Source organism: Bos indicus, chromosome 2 (assembly GCF_029378745.1).
Source record: "Bos indicus isolate NIAB-ARS_2022 breed Sahiwal x Tharparkar chromosome 2, NIAB-ARS_B.indTharparkar_mat_pri_1.0, whole genome shotgun sequence".
Lineage (NCBI taxonomy): Eukaryota > Metazoa > Chordata > Mammalia > Artiodactyla > Bovidae > Bos > Bos indicus.
In genome coordinates, this window is record NC_091761.1 from 126,009,168 (window position 1) to 126,035,200 (window position 26,033).

The 26,033-nt window shown below is 49.0% G+C and overlaps 1 protein-coding gene across 2 annotated transcripts; it reads right to left on the reverse strand.

Annotated features, from left to right (window-relative positions):
* Positions 1 to 2,649: 2,649 nt before the first annotated feature.
* Positions 2,650 to 16,095, reverse strand: NUDC (nuclear distribution C, dynein complex regulator). Of its 2 annotated transcripts, none has more exons than XM_019980427.2 (9): positions 15,891 to 16,095; positions 13,492 to 13,569; positions 6,158 to 6,361; positions 6,003 to 6,068; positions 5,156 to 5,320; positions 4,888 to 5,082; positions 3,554 to 3,637; positions 3,342 to 3,460; positions 2,650 to 2,919 (listed from the first exon to the last, which is right to left on the reverse strand). In XM_019980427.2, exons 1-9 carry the CDS (start codon positions 15,969 to 15,971, stop codon positions 2,868 to 2,870), a joined length of 1,044 nt encoding a protein of 347 aa, XP_019835986.2. In that variant the 5' UTR covers positions 15,972 to 16,095; the 3' UTR covers positions 2,650 to 2,867. The 2 variants fall into 2 exon arrangements, with proteins under 2 accessions (XP_019835986.2, XP_019835992.2); XM_019980433.2 differs by having other exon boundaries at positions 5,156 to 5,275; positions 15,891 to 16,094.
* Between the last annotated feature and the right edge of the window lie 9,938 nt (positions 16,096 to 26,033).

Here is a 26,033-nt window from a genome sequence, read left to right on the forward strand (position 1 = left end):
TGGCCATCCTTGCAGCTTCCCCAAACCCTAAGAGCATGTCAGCCTCCGCGCTCCCCACCTCAGGCCTGAGGCTCCCTCCATCTCTCCCTGGAGCCGACAGCACCGAGGATCCCTGGTGTCTTCTTGGGGTGGGGTCATTCTTTGACAGGGGCTGGGGCTCAGGGGCATTAAGGAGTTGAGAGGGTCACATACTAGTAACTGTGGCTCTGTACCCAGAAGCTGGCCTCTTGGCACTTCTGCCCCCAAGCTGGCAAACTGACCTGTATGATGTCCCCTGTATGGACATCAGAGCCCAGCTGGGTTCAGAAAAGTAAAAGTGAAAGTCGCTCAGTCATGTCTGACTCTTTGGGACCCTTGCCAGGCCAGAATCTGGAGTGGGTAACCTTTCCCTTCTCCAGGGGAATCTTCCCAGCCCAGGGATCAAACCAGGGTCTCCTGCATTGCAGGCGGATTCTTTACCAATGGAGCTCTGCGGGTTCAGAAGGCTCCTGCCACTCCTCACACACAGGGGTGTGTCTGTCCTCAGTGAGACCAGAGCAGGCCCGCCGGCCAAGTCCCCACAGATAAAGCTAGGTGTCCGGGGCCCCTCTCTGCCCCACTTCACCTGCAGCCGCCCCCACCGCCCTTTCTCCTGTCCTCAGGGGCACCCTTGGAAGCTGACTAGACAAACTGCTTGTCTGTTCAGTTTCCTACTGGACACAATGGATGGTCCCTGTGGCCATGACTGCAGGCTCAGTACCAATGATAGAACTGGCCCCCCTCCTTAGGCTCTGCTGTTCCATCCAGGTCGTGGCCCTTGGTGATTGAAAGTAACCACAGGCCAGGAATTCCCTGGTAGCCCAGTAGTTAGAACTCTGCACTTCCACTGCTTCCCTGGTGGCTGAACCTATCTGCAAAGTGGGAGACTGGGGTTCGATCCCTGAGTCAGGAAGATCCCCTGGAGAAGGGAAAGGCAATCCACTCCAGTATTCTTGCCTGGAGAATTACATGGACAGAGGAGCCTGGCAGGCTAGTCCATGGGTTCACGAAGAGTCAGACACGACGGAGCAACTTTCACTTTCACAAGGGGCAAGGGTTAAATCCTTGATCGGGGAGCTAAGATTCCACATGCCACAGTGTGGCCACCAAAAAAATTTTTTTAAATGGTGAGGAAAATGACCATGGGGCACTGGAGCCCAGGGATATCACTGGACAGAGCAGAGTCATGCTACAGCCCCTCCACCTTAGCCTTGGCCCTTGTTCAGTCACTAAATCGTGTCCGACTGTTTGCAACCCCACAGACTGCAGCATGACAGGCCTCCCCGTCCCTCACCATCTCCCAGTTTGCCCAAGTTCGTGTCCATTGAATCGGTGACACCATCCACGTCGTCCCCTTCTCCTCCTGCCCTCAATCTTTCCCAGCATCAGGGTCTTTTCCAATGAGTCAGCTGTTGCATCAGGTGGCCATAGTATTAGAGCTTCAACATCAGGCCTTCCAGAGAATATTCAGGGTTGACTCCCTGAAGATTGACTGTTTTGATCTCCTTGCTTTCCAAGGGAGCCCTCGAGGGTTGTTTCCAGCACCAGTTTGGTTTTCTGCTTTTCATGGTCCCACTCTCACATCCCTACGTGACTACTGGAAAGAACGTGGCCTTGACTATACGGTCCTTTGTCAGCAAAGTGATGTCTCTGCTCCTTAAGACGCTGTCTAGGTTTGTCACAGCTTTCCTGCCAAGAAGCAATCTGACCTTAGAAAATGGGCCTCTGGGGCCAAAGATTTTTTTGAGCCCCATTATCCAAGCTCAGCCTTGGGAACCACTACTGGCATTCCCAGAAAAAGGGGTTTGTAAGTTTGATAAACAGACAAAGCCAAATACTGCATAGCTTGTCTTTAACAAGCTATTCTGAGATGCCAAAAGGACACAGGCTGTGTCCTAGAAATTCAGGGGTCACCCGTGGCTCACAGGGCACAGCACCCTGGGCAAGTGAACCCATTCCTCTTGTTACCATAACCTCTATGGCACTCTGCACTGTGACCTGTACTTCCTGCCAAAGCGGGGCAAGGGTCAGCTCTGGTGGCTGGATTGGGGCAAAAGAGAACACCTCTCCAGCCTGAGCACAGACTCAGTGGCTCACTCTGAGAAGCCCTAAAATCTGCAAGGGTCCAGGTCAAAGACACACAACAGGCTCCATTGGGCTTCCCCCTGCCTTCCCAGCCAGATCCCCACCACACACAAAGCCCATCTGAGGCCTAGGCAGTGCCCCTAGCCTTTGCTGCTTGCTCTCTGCCTCTGGGAAGTAGTGTGTAGTTTTAGAAACACTTGCTCCAGGACTAGAGGACAGACCCAGTGCAGTGGGAAATTGTCTCAGAGATGAAAACGGAAATCAAGTCAGGCTGGTCTTAAATGCTGCAGAGTCATGGGCCCCTGGGAGAATCTGACATATGTTTGATGCCTGTAACCAACACCTTTTGTTCAAAATCATACACAGACTAAAAGCCTTGTCTGAATCCTCTAAGGAATGAGAAACTGAGCCCAGGGAGGGGCAAGGACTTGCCCTAGATCACATGGCAGAGCCTGGGTGAGCAGCCAAGCCCCCAGGTCGCAGCAGCAGTCTTAAGAGGCCTGAACCCCAGAGAAAGGCCAGAGGGAAGAGAAGACACGAGTGGAATTGGGTAAATGGTTTTAATGTGTAACAGCAGGCCAGCTGGGGAGGACAAGACCCCCCCAAGGCCCCAACCCTTCTCCCATGATGGCCTGGGACCTGTGTGTGCCGGCCAGCCCCGTGCCTGCCCTGGCCCTGCGGCCCACCAGTCCCAGGGAGGGTGGGAGAGGAGAGTGGGGAGCCGGGAGTTCAGCCTGGAGAGTTCAGGGGAGCACACACAGGGGCTAGTTGAATCTGGCCTTGGAAAAGTCCATCTCTGGATGCTGATCCATGAACCTGCAGAGACAAAGCGGGAAGGTGGGACAGGCCATCCGTCCCCCAACTTTGCCCCTTTCTCTCAGCCTCCAACATGAGGTCTCATCTGTTTACAACTCTCAGCAACCTGGAGCCATGCCAGGCAGGAGTGGGGCCCCCAAGGTCTCCCCAAGGTTGGATGCTGAGGTGCCAATACCGGCACTACTTTTTCTGTTGGTGACTGTGACCGCCTGTTACCCTTTCCTATCCTGTGGTGGCCTTGCCCTCAAGATGACCTCAGTAAGTGATTAGGGGAGGCAAGCCAAGGCTATAAAGCCATAAACTTGGCTGGCTCGTCCTGGAAGGGGCGGGGCAGCTCCTGTGTTCTGCTCAGTAAACAATCGTCGCTGTCACCCAGGTCCCAAACTGACACCTCCCCAAACCCCCATCTCTGCATTGCTCACTTCTTCAGGATCTCCTGTTTCTTCTGCTCATCGGAGGTAGGCAGCCCCATGGACTTCTGTCTCTGGTCGTACATCATCTTCTCCACCATGCTACGGGTCTCACTGTCCAGGTCTGACAGCTAGGGGCAGAAAGTGACAGGGTGGATGAAGCCCTGGGGCCACCCAGGCCCCAAACCTCCCAACCGCAGCTCCTCCAACCAGCCTGGGCTCACCTTGGAGTTCTCGGGGTTGATCTTCTTAGTATTGATCTCGGGGTCACTGGATACCAAGCGGCTCCACCACTCCATCTTGTTGATCTGAAAGGAAGAGGAGGGCCACCCGGGGACGGGTGGTGGCTCACTCTGGACCCTGGTGGCCACCCCCCCGCTCTTCCAGAACCAAACGCTCTCCCAGCCACATCCTGCATCAGGGGCTTGCGAGGCTGAACTGGGACCTAGGGGCAGATGGGCAAGACCTCTGCCCTCCCCGGTGGCTGGGGGAGACAGACACGGAGACAGTCAGCATGATAAGGGAAAGAATAAAGTACAGAGGGAGATACTCACCCAGTGGAGGGAGAGGTTGGGACGACACACATGGGCTGGGCCTTAAATGACTCGCGTGAGCCACGTTAAAAAGCAGGGAAGGACATTCCAGGTGGGAGGAAACGCAAGGGCAAGGGCACAGAGGGCTGAGTGAGAGGCAGCCAAGGGGGTCAGGTAGGCTGGGCCAGGCAGTATGTGCCATGGGACACTTCCCTTGGACCCTGGCACTTCACAGAGACCACGTTCATTTACTGGGGTCTGTATCCCAGTTCTCTGAGAGGGGAGAACACAGGCTTCCCGAGGGGCATAGTTTTCTACGTCTTCTTCACTGTTTTCCCTCCAGCACTTAGAACAGTCTCTGGCACGTAGCAGGTGTTCAAGTATTTGCTGAATTGAATGCTTGTATCGATACAAACCTAATGGACGGACTTTCCTGGTGGGTCCAATGGTTAAGACTCTGAGTTCCCAAGACAGGGGGCCCAGGTTCGATGCCTGGTCAAGGAACTAGGTCCCATGTGCTGCAACTAAAGATCCCACACGCCACAGGGAAGATCCCGCACATGGCAACTAAGACTCATAATAAAAATTCAGACCCAAAGTAAAAACTAGAAGAAAACCTAATGGACCTGGAGAAGGAAATGGCAACCCACTCCCGTAGTCTTGCCTGGAAAAGTCCATGGACAGAGGAACCTGGTGGGCTGCAGCCCATGGGGTTACATGACTGAGCACGCGTGCGTGAGGGTGGAGGGAGATGGGTTGGTAGGAATAAACTGGTAGAACAACAACAAAAACCTAATGAAAAGGAAAAGGCTTTGCTACTAAAGACAATCCTGATCCTTAACTCCACCCTCTCCTAGAGGCAGGAGTTGGGCAGATCTCTTGGGCTGCCCTTTTTCTGACTCTAAAATGTGACAGACCTACTATAGAAGTCTTACTGTGGGGATGAAATAAGATATGCCCATCAGACCCCCAAAGTTCAGTAACAGCCAATCAGGACAGAGGGCAGGAGGCGGGGCCTTTCGCACCTTCTCCAGATGCACCGTCACCACCTTGCCGTCTTCGATGAGCCACGAGCTCTCCTCCACCTTCACCTCGTTGTAGAGCTCCCCGTCCACGATCGCTGGCTGTCCCTTGAGCCCCACCCGGAGATGCCGCCGCTGGATGTCCACCACCACGTCCTTCCCCTTCAGCCGGAAGTTCACGCAGAAGGGCACAGCCAGCTGCATGGGGCAGGAGCAGTCAGGAGGCGCCCCAGGCCAGCTGCCTCCCCACCACCCCAGCCCCCGCACTCACGTCCAGCTCCGACAGGGTCTGGGTCCAGCGGTAACTGGGCAGGTCCGCCCCGTTGCCGAGGTTGGGCTTCAGTTTCCCTTTGTCCTTCTCGTCCTCCTCCTCCTCCTCCTCCTCGGCCTCCTGCTCACAATTGGGGTGCTCGGCTGCTTCCCTGACAGACCCAGACTGAACCCCACTGGCTGGTACGGCACATACAGCCACAGACAACACAGCAGACCTGGTCCCTGCCCAGTCCAGCCCACTGCAAGTCAGAGCTAAAACCTGTTTGGCTCTCTGCCGGCTCTGCCCGAGAGGAGCTCAGATGGGGAGACCGTGGGACAGCTGGCGGGTGGCGGCACTCAGAGACAGACCCCGGGGACCCAGCCAAGGGACTTGGGAAGGAAGCCCAGCCCAGAGCAGGTCAGGAGGTGGCTCCAGCAGAGTTGTTCTAAAGGAAAACCAGCCTGCCAAATGGTCAGCTTCATTCTTCTCTGTCTGGAGGGTGGGGACCCAGCCCCAGACCAGAACCTCTGAAGAGCTGAAGGAGTGCCCCAAGGATTATGTGGGAGCGGGAGGAGCCCTGAGGAGAACATGCCCTAGGGGTGTCAGAAAAACCCACCGCGGACCCAAGCCCACCCGCATGGTGTCCATGCAGCACTGCCCATCTCTGTCTCTCTGGCTTTCCTGCCAAGGCTTAAATTAAGCCAGTGAGCTTTGGAGGGTTTTTTAAATCCCCCTTTAGTCCAATGTGGGGTCCTGGAGTATGAGGAGGATTCCCAAAGCTAAGGGAACGGTGGGGTGGACCTTCCAGAGAAAGGGAATGGATGAAGAGCCCCAGAAGCTCCCAAAGCCCTCCAGTCCATCTCACCTGCTTCCCTGGTGAGCCAAGGCTGCCATTCTTGAGCTGGGCCTCCTGATTCTCGGCATCCTTTTTCTGTGGCAAAGGGGAAAACAGGTGGCAAGAGGGGCCCCACTTCTAGTGTCCATGGGGTCAGGGGGCAGGGGAGGGAAGCCCATTCCTACCTGGTCAATTTCCAGCTGTAGCCTCTCAGCCTCCTCATCAGTCAGTTCTTTGATCTGGGGCCCAGAGGTCTCTGACTTGGCCTCCTTGGCCAACCTGGCTGCCCGCTCTGCCTTCTCCCGCCGCTCAGTCTCCTGCCGAGCTCGCTTCTCCCGCCGGGCCTTCTGTGCCAGCTGGTTGTGGTGGTTGAAGGTCTGTGTGATAAGCTGAGGAAGGAAGAGAAGGCTAAGAGGCACTGGAGGAGAAGACACGTTCCAAGACATGAAGCCAGTCCCATCTCTGAGTGCCTGGGCAACGCACTGCACTTAGAACCTCAGTTTCCACATCTTTAAAATGAGATTTAATACACATCTATCTCATTGAGTTGTAATGAGAGTACCTGCAAAGTATCTGCTTCAATAAATAGCAACCACTTAAAAAAAAAAAGGCAGTCCAGGAAATAAGACCCAACACTGAAGTTGGACAACCTGCGTTCTAATCCAGGCTTGTCACACACTAGCTATTTTGTTTTTGGCAAATTACTTAACCTATTAATGGTTTTAATGGGCTTCCCTGGTGGCTCAGTGGTTAAACAATCCACCTGCCAATGTAGGAGATGCAGGTTCGATCCCTGGGTCGGGAAGATCCCCAGGGAGCTTCAGAGTCCTTATCAGCAAGGATAAGTCCCTACCTCACAGGAATGTCGGGCAGACCAAATGATAAGTGCTTTGAAAGTCCTTCACAGCAGAGTGAAGCTGTCAGGAGAACTCCAGCCTCAGCCCCTCTGAGAAGCTTTTCCTCAGCTCTCAGGCCAGAAAGAGCATTCCGGAGGGAAAAGGTCAGCGGCTTCCTCCCCTCGGCCTGTAAGCTATCCATTTCAAATCCACCCTCTCCCACGCCTTCCTAGGATGCTTCTAACCTGCTTCGTGCTAGCTGCCCCCCTCTGCGGCCCAAAAGTGACCCAAAACTGTTACCCCAGGGTCTGGCTCTGTGGCCTTGGACAAGGAAACAACTTTGACCTTTCTTAGCCTCAGTTTCATCAGCTGTCACGAAGATGCATATGACACTTGTCAAGAGACTGGCACAGTCCTAGCCACAAACCAACTGCCCATGAACTGCTGGCTTCCCAATACCCCCTGCCTGGCTGAGGCTAACCCAGGGTCAACTGGTGGAGAAGCACCTTCTCTGCTATGAAGATAACAAAAGGGGGAATGGTTACACCTCACGTTTTACATCAGGAGCTCCTGAAGTGTGGTTCCCTGATCCACAGAATATGTTGGCATCACCCAGAATTTGTTAGAAATGCTGACTCTCAGGCTCTACTCCAGGCCTACTCAATCAGAAGTCCCAGGGGTGTGGCCCAGCAATTTGTACTTTTAACAGGCCCTCCTGGCCAATTCTCATGCATACTTGAGTCACACCTGCATCTGAGATCCTGGCCTACTCCTTCTGCCTGTGTGACCCTGAGGTCATCTCTCTGTGCTTCTATTGTGTTATTTCTAAAAGCACTCTTACATAGCTGTTCTTTGCCTACAATATCCTTGCCTCTACTCCCAGGTCACCTCACAAACAGCTTCTTATCCTCCAAGACCAGCTCAAGTGTCTGTTCAATTTCACCTCTTCTCCTTTGGCAGACTCAGGAATTTACCCAACTTAGGAAACCCAACTCTGTGTCAACCCACACACCTGGAGGAGCCCTCAAAGGACACCCACCACATGATCAGTGGTCAACAAACCATCTTTCAAGAATCTCTGAGCCAGAGCTACAGGGAAATGGATCTGCAAGAGTTGAGAGGAACCATGTGGGGCTCAGGGTCACCAAAGTCAGCCATGGGCTCCTAGGCCTAGGGTTCTGCCAAATGCCCTGTGGCTTCTCATTCATTGGGTGCCAATTCTTCCTGTTACCCTCAAACCTCCAACTTCATGCCACATTACAGTAGCTCCACACTCTTCGAGGCTAAAGGGTACCAAAAGCGCCCCGAAACCAAATGGGTTAACAAAATGAGGTGTATGTAACAAAGAAATGAGCCACCTGAAGGCCACTGTGCTGTCAACAGAAGGGGCTGGTCATGGCCCAATTACGCCAGCAGAGGCTGTTCCACCCTAATCAGGGAGACCTTGAACTCAGGCCATCTGCTAACCAGTGGCCAAGGGGAGGCAGGAGCAGGGCCGTCCCCTCTCCCAGCTCCAGTGAATCACGTCCCATTCGTCCTGTTCCTTCCCAGCTCCTGGAGGGCAGATGAGGGCAGAGCTGAACCACCAGGCAGAGTCAAGGCCAGTCACAGCAGCCTCTGACCCTTCCTCCCAGTCTCCTCCCACCAGCTTTACCGGGGCCCAGGCCCAGGCCCAGGCAGAGACCCCAGCGAGACTGTAGCCTACTCAGGGTGCCAACTGGCAGGCTGTCAGAGTAAGCTTCTGTCACTGGACATGTCTTTGGGAACCAGAGCCCAGCAGAGTGAGAAAGGGGTGAGGAGGGCTGGGAGGCCCCCAGAGTGTTCGGTGGGCATACCTGAATACAGCTTTCCTGATCTAGCCTGGGTGATAGGAAAGTAGAGAGTGGGTCCCACCAGACTGGCCAAGGAAGACTCCAGAGAGATATTTAAGCTAAACCCAAAGGCATGAGGTCCTGGACCTGACCATGGAGTGGGGGGACACGTCTGAGGGAGAAGACACACTCCTGTTCTAGAACTTCATATAAATGGACTAATTCAGTATGTGCTCTTGTCTGTCTTCCTTTAGAAGGCTGAATAATATGTATGTATGTGTGTGCTCAGTCGTGCCCAACTCTGCAACTCCATGGACTGTAGCCTGCCAGCACACCCTGCTGCTGTGGGTGTGCAAATCTCTCTTCAAGATCCTGCTTCCAGGGCTTCCCTGGTGGCTCAGTGGTAAAGAACCCACCAGCCAATGCAGGAGACACAGGTTTGATCCCTGATCCAAGAAGATCCCATATGCCGCACAGCAACTAAGCCCACGCACCACAGCCACTGAGCCTGGGCGCTAGAGCCTGGGAACCGCAATTACTGAGCCCACGTGCTGCGACTATGGAAGCCCACTTGTCCTAGAGACCACGCTCCGCAACAAGAAAAGCCGCCACCACGAGAAGCCCACGCACTAGAGGGTAGTCCTGGGGAGCAGCCCCCACTCGCCAAAACCAGAGGGAAGTCCACGTGGTAGTTAAGGCCCAGCACAGCCAAAAATTAAAAAAAAAGATCCTGCTTCCAATTTCAGGGGGTAATGGGATTGCTGGATCATATGGTAGCTCTCTTTTTCAATTTTCTGAGGCACTGCCATACCGTTTTCCACAGCAGCTGCACTATTTTAAATTCCCACTGGTAGTGCACGAGAGTCCCAATTTCTCCACAACCTTATCCAACACTTAGTGTTTCTGGGGGTTTCTGACAGAATCCATCCTAGTGAGTGTGAGGTGACATCTCACTGTGGTTTTTATTTGCCTTTCTCTAATGACTAGTGATATTGAGCATCTTTTATAATAAAAAAGAACTATAATTCACTTTTACCAACAATGTCTGAAGAGTACCCTTTTTTCCCCCCACATCCCTGTAAGCAATTAAAAAAATATATTTTTGTCAGTTTGACCAGAGAAAAGGGCATCTCACTGTTGAGTTCATCTACATTTCCTTGATTACTACTGAATATAAGCATCTTTTCATATGCTCCTCATGGAATGGCCCATTTTTCCATTTATCCTTTTCTTGTCAACTTATAAGAGTTCCTGCATATTAAACTGGCTCCTAAATTTTATCTGTCCTCTGCATTGCACATTTTTCCCAGATCTATTGTTTTTCAAATGACTCTATATCACTGCATCTCTTCTGCCACATTTTCTATATCTGAAGAGACAAGCAGCTATCTTTTATTCTATAGCTTCCAGGTTTCTATCCTTGCTAGGTCTCTTCCACACAAGGTTATACATAATTTCCTAGCTTTCCTTACTAAGCTCTTCTTGATCTGGGATTTATTTTTAGATACGAGTACAACAGGCTTCCCAGGTGGCACTCGTTGGCAATACAGGAGACACAAGACGCACAGGTTCTATCCCTGAGCCAGGAAGATCCCTTGGAGGAGGGCATGGCAACCCACTCCAGTATTGGTGCCCGGAGAATCCCATGGACAGAGGGGCCTGGCAGGCTACAGTCCACAGGGTCGCAAAGAGTCAGACACAACTGAAGTGACTTAGCAAGCAGCACATATGAATAAAACAGACGGTTTACACTTTTGGTACTTTTCCAAATAGCCAGTTGTAGCAGCACGACTTATCAAATCACCTTTGCCTGTGAACTGATTTACCTTCCTGGACACATCTTAACGGTAGACTTTTTCTGGGTTCTCTGTTTCACTAGTCTATTTGTCTCTTCCTATGTCAATAAAATATTGATTTGATCATTATGGCCTTTATGCAAATCCATAATGCCTAGCTTCAAAAGCTATAAAAACTAAAGTGTTTTTGTGTTTCTCTAAGTTTGAAGCATGAAGGTATTTACAGTCTTCATATCTTGGCATAAACATGGATATACACTTCTCTGCAGAAGTATCAATGTTTCATTACATTATGCTGCTCCTGACCCCTGGACTGGAGTAAAGTATATTATATACAGTATATGCACTGTGAAAGTGTTAGTCGCTCAGTGGTGTCTGACTCTTTGCAACCCCATGGACTGTAACCTGCCAGATTCCTCTGTCCATGGAATTCTCCAGGCAAGAATATTGGAGGTAGTGGGTAGCGATTCCCTTCTCTGAGGGATCTTCCAGACCAGGGATCCAACCCAGGGTCTCCTGCATTGCAGGCAGATTCTTTACCATCTGAGCCACCAGGGAAGCCCAAGAATTCAAGTTCACAGACCCTTTTTTGAATCTATTGGGGCCAGATGTGTTTTGGGATTAGAATTCTTTTGGATTTTAGGAGGCAATACAGTGCATATTTAACCCTAAAATCCAAGAACTCTAAATTCCAAAATTTTGTTCATCTCTCTCCCTTCTGCCTGCTACCTCACTCAACCTTCATACCTCAGACATCTCCCTCAGCGTCTTCCCTGAGCGCTCAACCTAGGTTAGTCACCATTTTATGCTCCTAGGACAAACACCCACCACTTCCTCACAGTCTTATACATATTAATTAAATGAATGAATGCTGGTATTTTATGGTGAAGTCTGGCCCACAAAAAAATAGAAGGTGCTAGTGCTAATACAGAAAGCATATTTGAGCCAGAAAGGGTCCTAAAGGTCAGTGAGTCCACCTTCTTCTGCTTGACAGGTGTGAAGATTAAAAGGACCAGAGAATTGGTGGGAAATCAACCAGACCACACAACTAGACCAAGAACCCAGGACTCCTACTCCAGGACCACGTCCTTACTACAGAGTAGCCTCAGAGCAGGCATATTATCAAGCATTTCAGCTTGTTAGAACTCTGAGGCCGCAGAAAGCAGTTTGTAAAATGTCTCCTTTTGGTTATTATGTCTCCTGTTTAACTGAAAACAACTGTCAGTTTTCACAGTTCAGTGAAATGACATCTTCTTCATTATTTATGAATCTTCAAAAATATAATTACAACCTAGGCAATCAAAAGACATTCAAACTCTCAGAACCTGTACCATAAAGCACAATTCTCAGGAATCACCTAACAGCAATCAGAACGGCTATCATCAAAAAGTCTAGAAATAATAAATACTGGAGAGGATGTGGAGAAAAGGGAACCCTCCTACACTGTTGGTGCAAACGTAAATTGGCGCAGCCACCGTGGAGAAGAGGCTGCTGCTGCTAAGTCGCGTCAGTCGTGTCCGACTCTGTGCGACCCCAGAGACGGCAGCCCACCAGGTTCCCCCGTCCCTGGGATTCTCCAGGCAAGAACACTGGAGTGGGTTGCCATTTCCTTCTCCAATGCATGAAAGTGAAAAGTGAAACTGAAGTCGCTCAGTCATGTCCGACTCCTAGCGATCCCATGGACTGCGGCCCACCAGGCTCCTCCATCCATGGGATTTTCCAGGCAAAAGTACTGGAGTGGGTTGCCATATGATCCGGCCATCCCACTCCTAAGCGTATATCCAGAAAAGACAAAAATTCTAATTGGAAAAGACACGTGCACTCCAATGTTCCCAACAGCACTACTTTTAGCAGCTAAGACATGAAAGCAGTCTAAATGTCCAATGACAGATGGGTGCACAAAGACGACGTGGTGTACACACACACACACACAGGAATATTACTCAGCCATTTAAAAAAAATACCAGTTGCAGCAATATGGATGGACCTGGAGATTATCATACTAAGTAAAGTAAATCAGAGAAAGACAAATATCGTATGATATGATTTATATGTGGAATCTAAAAAAAATGATACAAGTGAACTGATTTACAAAACAGAACTAGATTCACAAACATAGAAAATAAACTTACGGTTACCAGGTAGCAGGGGTAAATTGGGAATTTGGGATTAACAGATACACACTACTATATACAAAAAAAAAAAAAAAAACACCCCAAGGACCTACAGGGAACTATATTCAATTTCTTATAATAACCTATAATGGAAAAGAACCTAGAAAAGATACATATATATATAGGAGATAGACAATTAAAAAAATACACCACCACTATTCTCAAATCCCTGAACTTTGGGTCACAGCATCCAAGAAGACTAGGACTGGCTGGCTTTGAGTTTTCCTAGACCTCTGTCTTCTAAGCTCAATTTCTAACATTTGCCTACTCTCACCTCTCAGTGAGGTAATTAGATAAAACCTGGGCTTCCCTGGTGGCTCCACAGTAAAGAATCTGCCTGCAATGCACGAGACCTGGGTTCAATCCCTGGGTTGGGAAGATCCCCTGAAGAAGGGAATGGCTACCCACTCCAGTATGCTCGCCTGGAGAATTTCACGGACAGAGGAGCCTGGAGGGCTACAGTCCATGGGGTCACAAAGAGTCGGACACAACTGAGAGACTAATGCTTTCAGTTTCCTCAATGGAGAAAAAGAACCAAGAAGCATTGTGTAAGGGGCAGAATGCAGTTTTACAAGAGACTCTGGTTCCAACCCTGGCTCTCCCATAACTTGGCTCAAGAATCTGGACAACCCTGGCTTTCCTATAACTCACACCAATTTCCTCATTTGTAAATGGGGACAGTAACACCTGCCCCTCAAACAGTTAAAGGACCATGGGGAAGAGGGTAGGTAATGCAGTTGGCGAGGTGAGGGGCTTTAATAAACGACAGCTTGCTTCCCTTCCCCGACTCTTTGCCCCTGGCCTTTTACTTCTGCTAACAGTTACTAGTATGCCAAAGAAGGCCAGGTCAGCTCTTCTGGAGAAACAGAGCTGCCCAAAGGCCACTGGCCCCCAACACTCACCTTTTCTGCCATGCCTTCTTCTCCTCCAACAAAGAAGTCTGTTTTGCGTCGAAGGAAGCTGAAGAAAGTGTTCACCAGCTGAAAGGAGACAAAGACAGAAGCTGGAGAGATGCCATACTGGAAGCCCTTCAACTGCACAGAAGCGAACTCTCTTAGCCTAGGAGGGAACCTGGGACTAGACTGTTTCACCCCCAGCCTCTCAACTGGGGACACCTCCTCCCCACAGGCCCGGGCTCTGTCACTTCTGCCAGGAAGCCGAAACTAACTTTACCCGATCACTTGAAAGGCAGATTTCTCATTTCTTTTTAATTTATTTTTGGCTGCACTGGGTCTTCGTTGTGACACACAGGCTTTCTTCTAGTTGCGGTGAGCAGGGGCTGCTCTTCATTGTGGTTCACAGGCTTCTCACTGCGGTGGCTTCTCTTGGATGGACTCTTAGGCATGGACTCAGCAGTTGTGGCACACAGGCTTAGCTGCTCCATGACACGTGAGGCCTTCCCAGACAAGGGATCAAACCCGTGTCCTCTGCATTGGCAGGCCGATTCTTAACCACTGGACCACCAGGAAGTCCCAGATTTCTCATTTTCTTGTGTGCACGTGTATGTATATTCCACATTTTTTGTGGTGCTAGAGGCAGCCTGAGGATACGGGCATCTATGGCTTGAAACACTTGGGGCCCGCCTACCTTTCCTCTTCACATAGTAAAAAACCCATCCAGAGTGGCACTGGCTGAATTACTGGGGCAGAGCTAGAAGGAAGGGAACAAATGAAGCCATTTCAAAGAAAGTTCAGACCAACTAATTCTGGCTGGGTAGCCAAGTGATTTAAGAACATCAGTCTGGGTATCAAGACTGATAGACATGAGCTCTGTGACCTTAGGAAAGCTTCTTAACTCCACAAAAGAGAAACAGCAGCAGGACCTATTTCCAGGGATATACGTGAGGATCCTTTGTGAGAACCAAAGCAAGTAAAGGAGGTGAGGTCCCTAGCAGTGTCTGGTCCAGGGCAAGAGACCCTCTGCAGGAGAGTGAAGTCCACATAAGCATGCACCATGAACACCCTCAGCGCCCAGCATCAGACCTGATTCAGAGTACATGCTCAATAACATTCTGATGAACAAAATGACCTAGTGGTGACCTAAGGTTAGCATCTATAAATAAGCCCTTTTATTTGTCCAAGAGAGTGGTTCTAAATCCGATGCTAGATTTTATCTCAATGGTTTCAATTCCTGCTTCTACACACTTTTTTCAGTTCACTCAAAAATGAATACACTTCAAATCCAGTTGTGTCAACAATTTGAGGCAGGGAGGGGAGAGGGAGCCTTTCACATCCTCAAATTAATAGTACTCTTCCGCCCTCAAAGGACTTAGGAGTCCTTGGTCACCACAGGTACCTACCTGAATGAGAATGGGAATGGAAAGCTCGAAACTTTTGTCCCCAGAGAGACACAGAACCTGAAATGGTCTGTGGACAGCACACACTGGCCTAAGGATGCTGGTCCCCTCCAGGTCAGGAGCCTGTTGGATGATCTTGGGCAAGTTCCTTCAGTGTCTTTAATAACAAGACTGATCTTGACAGGCTTTTCAACCTTTTGAACTTTTCCATGGTTCAAAACACCAATTCCAGAGCCCCTTCTAAGTTGGTCCGTATCCTTCATCCACTCTGTGTTACTGGGTCTGGTCACTACGCAGGAAATTATGTTCTTGCACAGATCAATCACTCGAACAAATACGTGTTGACTGTCCAAGCCTGGTTACTGAGAATTCCTCACTGTCCCTCCCTTCAAGACACTACTCTCCTACAAATTCAGGAAATAAAAGGATTCCCAGCGGTGTCTCAAATAAAGAAACTGAGGCTGGGAGACGTGGAAGGGTCTTAAGTTGGTAGGTGCAGTGTAGAACAATCGTGAACATAGGCCTCCTGTTCCCCCATTCAAAGACCACGTGTTAATATCGCCTCCCACTCTCACATTCTTTCGCTCGCTCCAAGTCTCCGTACAGGCAAGTCGTAATGTTTAGAAAGATTCATCCCAAGGGATGCTCTTCGGGGACAGCCACCAACGGAGAAACGGAGACGAAAGCATGTGGGGTGGGGGGTGGCAGGGGGAAAATCCCCAAACTCTGGGGCTTTTCCGGGGGCGGGTGCAGCGACGCCGGAGCTGCAAAGGCAGAAACTGCTGAGAGGTCTCGGGGGGAACCAGGCCTGGTACGAGTGAAAGCCCTGGTACGAGTAGGCCAGACCGGAAGCTCGAGTGCAGTAAGAATGTGGAGGGGAATCCCAGAGCCCGCGAGGCCCAGGGGTGTATCTCGGCTTCTCGAAGGCAGAGAAGGACGGAGAGAGCGTGGCTGGGGCCTTCCCCCGGGTAGGCCGGGCCCAGCCAACTCCGCGCGGGCCGTTACCTCCTGCACGCCGCCCTCGTGCTGCTGCGCCATGGCCAGCAACATGCCGTCGAACCGATCCTCCTCCTGCTCCCCGCCCATCGTGCCAGCTGCTAGCCACGCTCCGAAAACCGAGCTCCGCACTCGCGTCCCGCGCTCCCCGATCCTTAGGATCGCGTCCGTCCAACGGCTCCAGTCCTCCGCTTTCCGCAGCGGAGCCGGAAACACGCAGGCGCCGTGCCGCCCAGGCCCACCCGCTCACTCCAACGTCCCGCCCCACTTCGAGCCTGCGGCCATTGACCGCGCGGCAGATAGCCCGCTTTGCCGGCCATTGGTCGACCTGCTGAGCCAATCAAAGAGCGCGTTCCTGAAGCTGTGGGCGGAGCAGAAGGCCCCGGAGTTTGGTGTGAGTTGCTATGGTTACCAGACGCTTTTTGGAGGCTTCCAGAAAGGTCTGGACACAAATCCGGCGTGGTTGGAATGGAAAAAAAAGGTACAAACTTTGTTCTTACGCCTTGGGCGTGACTTCCCAGCTTGCAGAAGGGTGAAGTGGAAAATGTTCTGTTATCTCCTCTAACCCTCCCATGGGTCAATTGAGGCCCAAAAAGGAGAATGGACTCGCCCAGAGAGCAGTCTGCCTCCGACATCATCACATGCTCTATATAAATTGTGCAGTCGCAGGGGCCCTGGACTTAGAAGGACTCTGTGTTTGGATTAATCCTCTTCTGCTAAAGTCTGAAATTTTTAAACAAGAGAGCCCACATTGTCGGTTTACACTGCTGCTGCTTGCTAAGTCGCTTCAGTCGTGTCCGACTCTGTGCGACCCCATAGACAGTAGCCCACCAGGCTCCCCCATCCCTGGGATTCTCCAGGCAAAAACACAGGAGTGAGTTGCCATTTCCTTCTCCAATGCATGAAAGTGAAAAGTGAAAGGGAAGTCGCTCAGTCGTGTCCAACTCTTAGCGACCCCATGGACTGTAGCTCACCAGACTTCTCCATCCATGGGATTTCCAGGCAAGAGTACTGGAGTGGGGTGCCATTGCCTTCTCCCGGTCCCCGCAAATTATGTAATGAATGATGTATTCAACCTCACTTCTGTTAATGTGTGGGACAGGTCCCAGTCATTGAAGGCCAACCACTTTACTTTTTCATTGAATTTCATCTTCTCAGTCTCTTCAGGGATTCTACTCTTGTTATTATTCTTTTCTAAATCTCCTGCATCACAATTTTCTTTCTTCTAGATTATCCCCTTCAACTTACATTTAACTCCACTTCTTTTGTATGATCCCACTTTCTCTTCCTACTACCCCAATTTTCAACTCTCTTTCACACCAAAACTTGAAAAGATTGCTATACGTGTTTCTCCACTTGATGCTTTCCATGACTTCTTGATTTACTCTAGTCTTTTCTTTTTTATATATAATTTTATTTAATTTTGGCTGTGCCAGATCTTATTTGCTGGGCTTTTCTCTAGTTATGGAGAGCAGGGGCTACTGTCTAGTGGCTGTGCATGAGCTTCTCCTTGCAGACCACAGACTCTAGGGTGTGTGGGCTTCAGTAGTTGTAGCCTGTGGGCTCAGTAGTTGCAGTTTCCCCACTCTAGAGTTGCAGTTGCCATGTTCTAGCACACAGGCTCAATAGTCACGGTACCCAGACTTAGTTGCTCCATGGCATGTGGGATCTTCTGGGACCAAGGATGGAACCCATGTCTTCTGCATTGGCAAGAGGATTCTTTACCACTGAGCCACCAGGGAAGCCCTGATTAGTCTTTTCTTAATACTCTGAAATGGCAACCCACTCCAGTGTTCTTGCCTGGAGAATCCCAGGGACAGGGGAGCCTGGTGGGCTGCCGTCTATGGGGTCGCACAGAGTCCGACACAACTGAAGTGACTTAGAAGCAAGGTTACAATGACCTACTTATTGCCAAAGCCGGTAGACCACTATTATCTTACTCAGCTTCTCAGCTGCATTTGACACAGTTGACCCCTTCCGCCTTCTGGAAGCAATTTTTTTCCATAGGCTTCTCTTATGGATAGAATTTTATCCCCTCCCCCTAAATTTTTATGTTGACACTCTAACTCCCAATGTGACTATTTTTAGAGATAGGGCTATTTAAGGGGTAATTAAGGTTAATGGAATTCATAAGGGTGGGGCCCTAATCCAATGTCCTTATTGAAAGAGTAACACACCACAGAGACTCCTAAGCAAGCTGAGGAAAGGCTGTATGAGACAGCTATCAGCAAGCCAAAGAGAGAAGCTTCAGGAGAAAGCAAACCTGCCAACACCTTGATCTCGGCCTTCTACCCTTCGGAATTATAAGAAAATAAATTTCTGTTGTTTAAGTCATTCAGTCTGTAATAGCTTATTATAGCAGAGGTAGAAAACTAATAGGGCTTCCATGTATCACACATATCTGCTTTTTCTTCCCACCTTACTAACACTCTTTCTAAGTGTCCTGACCTACCCACATTTATAAATGCTGGGGGCTCTGTCCTTACCTCCTTTTGTTCTCTGTCTATACTTCCTCTGTAGGTGATCTCATGATGCCTCTGGCCCATATCAATCCTGAGCTCCTGGACAACCCCACTTGGGTTTTACAGTTTTTTCCCTTATTGTTGTTGTTCAGTTGCTAAATCAGGTCTGACTCTTGCAACCCATGGGCTGTAGACCACCAGGCTCCTCTGTCCATGGGATTTCCCAGGCAAGGATACTGGAGTGGGTTGCCGTTTCCTTCTCCAGGTGATCTTCCTGACCCAGGGACTGAACCCATCTCCTGCATTGCACTTGGGGTGACTAGCAGATATCTCAAAACTCACATGGCTGGTGATGGATGCTGGTGATGGTTGCATAACAGTGTAAATGTACTTAATGCCACTGAACTGTACACTTAAAAATGGCTAAAATGGCAAATGTAATCTTATGAGTATTTTAACACAGTAAGAAATTTTATAACTTTATGAGACAATTTGAAATCTGAACTCAATAGATACTCTATTATCATTTTCAAGAATTATTATTTTTAAAAACCAACATGGCCAATATTGATGCTCCCAAACACACACAAATTAATTCTTCCCAAAGTCTTCCCCATTAAACTAAATGGCCCCTTCAAGCACCGATTTGCAAAAGCCCAAACTTACTCATCCACCGATTTGGACCAGTCAAAATCTGACCTTATCTAATCCATTAGTAAGTGCTGTTAGCTCTCCCTCCAAAATACATCCTGATTCTCTTTCTCACCTTGCTGTTTGAAGCAAGATGCTATTACTAGTCTAAACCAGCATTCTCTCTTGCTTGACTTCTAATATATCCAACTTCTCACTGGTCTCCTTACTTCCTTTTTTGTCACTTTGTAGTCCATCCCAGTTTGGAACCAGTTTGGAACTATTTAAAATCCTAAAAGATGATGCTGTTAAAGTGCTGCACTCAATATGCCAACAAATTTGGAAAACTCAGCAGTGGCCACAGGACTGGAAAACGTCAGTTTTTATTCCAATCCCAAAGAAGTGAAAAGCGAAAGAATGTTGAAACTACTGCACAATTGCACTCATCTCACACACCAGCAAGGTAATGCTCAAAATTCTCCAAGCCAGACTTCAACAGTACATGAACCAAGAACTTCCAGATGTTCAAGCTGGATTTAGAAAAGCCAGAGGAACCAGAAATCAAATTGCCAACATCTGTTGGATCGTTGAAAAAACAAGAGAGTTCCAGAAAAACATCTATTTCTGCTTCATTAACTACACCAAAGCCTTTGACTGTGTGGATCACAACAAACTGGAAAATTCTTAAAGAGATGGGAATAACAGACCACCTTACCTGTCTCCTGAGAAATCTATATGCAGGTCAAGAAGCAACAGTTGGAACCAGACATGGAACAACAGACTGGTTCTAAATCAGGAAAGGAGTACATCAAGGCTGTATATTGCCACCTGCTTATTTAACTTATATGCAGAGTACATCATGCGAAATGCCAGGCTGGATGAAGCACAAGCTGGAATCAAGATTGCATGAGAAATATGAATAACCTGATACACAGATGACACCACCGTTATGGCAGAAAACAAAGAAGAACTAAAGAGCCTCTTGATGAAAGTGAAAAAGGAGAGTGAAAGAGTTGGCTTAAAATTCAACATTCAGAAAACTAAGATCTGGCATCCGGTCTCATCAATTCATGGCAAATAGATGGGGAAACGATGGAAACAGTGAGAGAGAGACTTTATTTTGGGGGGTTCCAAAATCACTGCAGATGAGAAAGGAAAGCTATGACCAATCTAGACAGCATATTAAGAAGCAGATACATTACTTTGCTGACAAAGGTCCGTCTAGTCAAAGCTATGGTTTTTCCAGTCGTCATGTATGAATGTGAGAGTTGGGCCATAAAGAAAGTTGAGAAAGCTGAGTGCTGAAGAATTGATGCTTTTGAACTGTGGTGTTGGAGGCTCTTGAGAGTCCCTTGGACTGCAAGGAGATCCAGCTAGTCCATCCTAAAGGAATCAGTCCTGAATATTCATTGGAAGGACTGATGCTGAACCTGAAACTCCAATACTTTGGCCATCTGATGCGAAGAACTGACTCATTTGAAAAGACCCGGATGCTGGGAAAGATTGAAGACAGGAGGAGAAGGGGACAACAGAGGATAAGATGGTTAGATGGCATCACCAACTCGATGGACATGAGTTTGGGTGAACTCCGGGAGTTGGTGATGGACAGGGAAGCCTGGCGTGCTGCAGTCCATGGGGTCGCAAAGAGTCAGACACGACTGAGCAACTGAACTGAGTTGAGCAGCCAGAGCAATTGCTCTTAAGGATAAGCCAGGTTTTGTTACTCCCTTGCTTAAAAGTAGCCCTTCATGGATCGCCACTGTATTCAGGATAAATTCCAAGCTCCCAACCACAACCTTTGAGAAGCAGCAACATCAGGGCCCTGCCTACCTTGCCAGCCTCATCTTGTCTCACACTCTCCTTCACACACCAGAATCTCTCTTCACTTGCTGCTTTCACTTCCTCAAATGCCCCGTCCTAATTCCAAGGCCTTTGCCAGCAACTCCTTTTTACCTATCAAGTCTCAACCCAAATGCCACTTCCTCTGTGAAACTTTGTGCTTAGTTGCTCAGTCGTGTCTGACTCTTTGAGGCCCCATGGACTGCAGCCATGAAATTAAAAGACGCTTACTCCTTGGAAGGAAAGTTATGACCAACCTAGATAGCATATTCAAAAGCAGAGACATTACTTTGCCAACAAAGGTTCGTCTAGTCAAGGCTATGGTTTTTCCTGTGGTCGTGTATGGATGTGAGAGTTGGACTGTGAAGAAAGCTGATCGCCGAAGAATTGATGCTTTTGAACTGTGGTGTTGGAGAAGACTCTTGAGAGTCCCTTGGACTGCAAGGAGATCCAACCAGTCCATTCTGAAGGAAATCAGCCCGGGGATTTCTTTGGAAGGAATGATGCTAAAGCTGAAACTCCAGTACTTTGGCCACCTCATGCGAAGAGTTGACTCATTGGAAAAGACTCTGATGCTGGGAGGGATTGGGGGCAGGAGAAGGAGACGACAGAGGATGAGATGACTGTATGGCATCACTGACTCGATGGACGTGAGTCTCAGTGAACTCCGGGAGTTGGTGATGGACAGGGAGGCCTGGCGCGATGCAATTCATGCGGTCACAAAGAGTCGGACACGACTGAGCGACTGATCTGATCTGATCTGATCTGGACTATAGTCTGCCAGGCTCCTCTGTCCACTGGGGATACTCCAGGCAAGAATACTGGAGTGGGTTGCCATGCCCTTCTCCAGGGGATCTTCCTAACCCAGGGATCGAACCCAGGTCTCCTGCATTGCAGGCAGATTCTTTACCATCTGAGCTACCAGGAAAGTGACCCTGATAAACAGATTGTCTCCATCTCCATGATTTTCACTGATCCTCTGTAATTACTTGCCACAGTTGAAATACACAATTAAGAAATTTTGGTTCTATATCCATTCCTTCTCCCTGGAATATAAACTTCATGAAAGATAGAACCTGTCTGATTTATCTGAGCATTCAGCACAGAGCCTCAAACATGGTAGAACCTCAATAAATATTTGAGGAATGAATAAATGGTCTTTGCCTGATACTGTTGACTTTTATTATAAAACTTATCAATAAATATTGGTAAAGTTATTTTACAAATTTTAAAATTTATTGGTAAAATTTATTGAGCACCCAGTACTGTGCCAAATGCTTTATCAACATTATTTGATTTAACATAATGCTCTCTTTAGGGCATCCCTGATAGCTCAGTTGGTAAAGAATCCGCCTACAATGCAGGAGACATGGGTTCAATCCCTGGATTGGGAAGATCCCCTGGAGAAGAGAAAGGCTACCCACTCCAGTATTCTGGCCTGGAGAATTCCATGAACTGTATAGTCCATGAGGTCGCAAAGAGTTGGACATGACCGAGCAACTTTCACTTCACTTCACTTCAGTGCTCCATTTAGTGGAGAGAAAACAGGGACAGAGAAGTGAAGTCATGTGCCCAGGGCCACACAGCTGAAAGGGAAGAGCCAAGACTCAAACCCACGCAGCCTGACTCCAGAGGTCTTAAGAGTTCTACCTCCCTGAATTGGCATTCTGATTTTAGAATTCAGACCCAGGTTCTTATTTGATGTAACTATGCCCTGGGAGACCAAGGCCTGATCTTGAATCCTGGTAATTCATGGAAATAATAAACATTGCCCAGGAAAGTCTCTTAGTGATAAGTCAACCTCCCCTATTGCTCTCTGACCCCATCTACATTTGAACACCACCAGCAGCAGGTAAGTGGGTGATTACATCACCCACTAAGTGCTCCATTAGGACTAGATGACCCTGGGGAACTAAGGGAGGAAGCAATTTATTCTTACAAAGAGGCAGAGAGGGAAAACAGGCAAAGCCTGTGCTAGACCATAAAGGGTGACCCAGGAGCTTACCAAGGAGACAGGGTAATGGAAACATACCCCAGGCACGGGGAACAGCTTGGAGGGACAAAGTTGCATGACGCATTCAGAGCATGCAAAAGCACCTAGTCCTCACTTCCTACTTTGCAGTTCCAGCCCTTAACCCAGGCCCTCTGCTGCCCTGGGTCTCCCAGCTATACCGTCAAGCAGTCTGAGGCCTCTGTACAGATGAGAGCAAACATGTGCACCCTGGTCATAGGATTGCAAAGTGTGTGGTCTCATAGGGTACTCCTTAATTTCCAAATGATGCCCAGCCCAGTGCCTGAACTGGGCAGTGGGTGCTCAGTGTCACTGGTAACGATGATGATGATTGTTGTCCCTGCTTGGATAGTAACATCTTCATCCATGAGGATGAAGTCACATGAGGATTAACTGAGATAACTGCTGTGAAGGCACCCTGTAAACCAGACAGTGCTGTACAGATGGGAAAGTGCTCTCATGGACTTTTCCTCCCAAAAGCCTTCCAGATTCAAGCTCTTCAGCCCCACTGCTCACGGTAGCGCTCCCACCCACCCCCCACCTATGCAGGCATCCTGGCTCCCCTCTTAGAGCTACTGGGAGTGGGGCTGTCTCTCTCTCCTCACCACAGGGGCTCCTGGGACTTCCCTGGTGGTCCAGTGGTTAAGACTCCATGTCTCTACTGTAGGGGGCCTGGGTTTGATCCCTGATCAGGGAACTAATATCCCAAATGCCACGCAGCACAATCCAAAAAGGAATGGGGGCTCCTCCAGGCTGGCCTGTGTTTCCCCGTTACACTGAAGGCTCCCCGAACCCAGGCTGATCTCCTCTATCAGACTACATCTCTGAGGCCTGGACTGTGTCACCCCCAATTAGATCTGGGGTTCCTAATGGTGCAGCTGTGTCTCCCTCTTGGGACTAGGGACTCCTGAGGGTTGACTTGTGTCTCTCCCTTCAGATAGAGAGCAGCCGAGGGGACATCTTGGCCCAAGAGACCTCCTATCCCTCCGAGTAAATGGTTCCAGTCAGGCTCTGGGCTCTGGAGATCCCAGCTGAGGTTTCACCTCACCTCCAGAGCCTCCAGGGCTGACATCCTGGCCTTCAGGCCAAACACAGGGCTCAGAAAACACAGCTCCTCACAGTGCAAAAAAGTGCAAGACTTAAAACTCAGGGAGCCAGCCTCCAGCTCAGTTTTACTATGACGTCTAGTGAAGTGTCTCCTCGCTCCTCTGGGTCTCCCTCTCCTGAACCTCCTCCTCCAGGCAACAAAGATGAGAACACCACCAATGACGATGACAACCGCCCTCCTTTACAGAGCACTTACTGTGCCAGGCACTTCATGTCCTCATAACACCTAGAAAAGGCATTCTTAGGGGCAGATTTGCTGTGAAACTAACGAGGCTCGAATTCCAGGGCCTTGCGTTTGCACGGGCCCTTCCAAGGCAGCACCAGGAGAGGTCCCAGTGTCTTCTTAGGGTCAAATACATAGATTTTGTTTTTCCTTTTTAGCTTTTGAAAAATAAAAATTCTAAACAACACTGTTTCTTCTCACTCTACAGCTCTTCCTAATATGAATTATTCCCAAGACATCTGGAAGTATGTGGGTGGTGGAGAAACAAGGATTTGTGTGGGGCAAGAAGCAAATCTGTGCACAATTCTCTTACTCATCACTAAATTGTCATTTTATCTTCGACACTAACTCAAAAAGGAAGCTTCCTCCTATAAGTAATAGGCTGCTACTGCTAAGTTGCTTCAGTCGTGTCCGACTCTGTGCGACCCCATAGACGGCAGCCCACCAGGCTCCCCCGTCCCTGGGATTCTCCAGGCAAGAACACTGGCGTGGGTTGCTATTTTCTTCTCCAATGCATGAAAGTGAAAAGTGAAAGGGAAGTCGCTCAGTCCTGTCCAACTTTTCATGATTCCATGGACTGCAGCCCACCAGGCTCCTCTGTCCATGGGATTTTCCAGGCAAGAGTACTGGAGTGGGGTGTCATCGCCTTCTCCGAAGGAATAGGCAACATATGCAATTATAAATGCTTTTCTTTTTCAATAGGAATTACACAAAGTAGAATTTATCGTAATTCTGACTACAAACCTACAAGCAGTACTACAGGTAGCGAACACATCTATGTGTGAAGGGGCATGTTTTATATCTCATTACTATCAAGAACAAAACTTAAAAAAAAATTAACCTGAAACTTAAATTACCATATGTAAAATAGATAATGAACGGGAATTTGCTGTATGGCTCAGGAAACTCAAACAAGGGCTCTGTATCAACCTAGAGGGGTGGGATGGGGAGGGAAATGGGAGGGAGGTCCAAAAGGGAGGGGATGTATGTATACCTATGGCTGATTCATGTTGAGGTTTGACAGAAAACAGCAAAATTCTGTAAAGCGATTACCCTTCAATAAAAAATAATTAAAAAAAATTAACCTTGCAGACTTCCCCAGTGGTCCAGTGATTGAGTCCACCTGGCAATGCAGGGGGAAATGGGTTTGATCCTTGTTCCAGGAAGATTCCACATACCCTGAAACAACTAAGCCTGTGCAAGACAACTACTTAACTCCGCGCCGAGAGCAGGTGCTCCACAAGAGAAGTCACTGCAATGAGGAACCCGCTTATCACAAGGAAGAGTAGCCCCCACCCGACACAACTAGAGAAAGCCCATGCACAGCAACGAAGACCCAGCACATCCAAAAATAAAATAGAATTTTTTTAAAAAAATTAACCTTGCAAGAGGAACGACAGAATCATCTCTCTATTCTCACTGTAGAAAATTTCCAAAAATCACTGACAGCTCTACCTCCTTCCCTTCCTTTCTCTTCCTGAAAATGTCCATCCTAAAACTACTGGGTAGAAGGGGGACAAGGTAAAAGCAGGCACCAGAGGAGGAAGAGCACCACACTGGCCTCAACAGGGACAGGAGGGTGTCCGCACAGAGCAGCAACCTGGCTCAGAGGGACAGGTCCAGCAGGGTGAAGGTGACCCTGAACGGGTGGAGGCAACCTGACCCAAGGTATCAGCACCCAGGTGGGAAGAGGAAGGCATCTCACAGCAGAGATGGTGCTGGCAGAGAAGGGAGATCAGTTACAAGTAGAGGCTTGATTCAATGAGTAAATAAATTAAGAATAATGGAAACCAGATTTCTCAATGTCAGAGAAGTGTGAGTCATTCAGTCGTGTCGGAGTCTTCGTGATCCCATGGACTATAGCCCACCAGGTTCCTCTG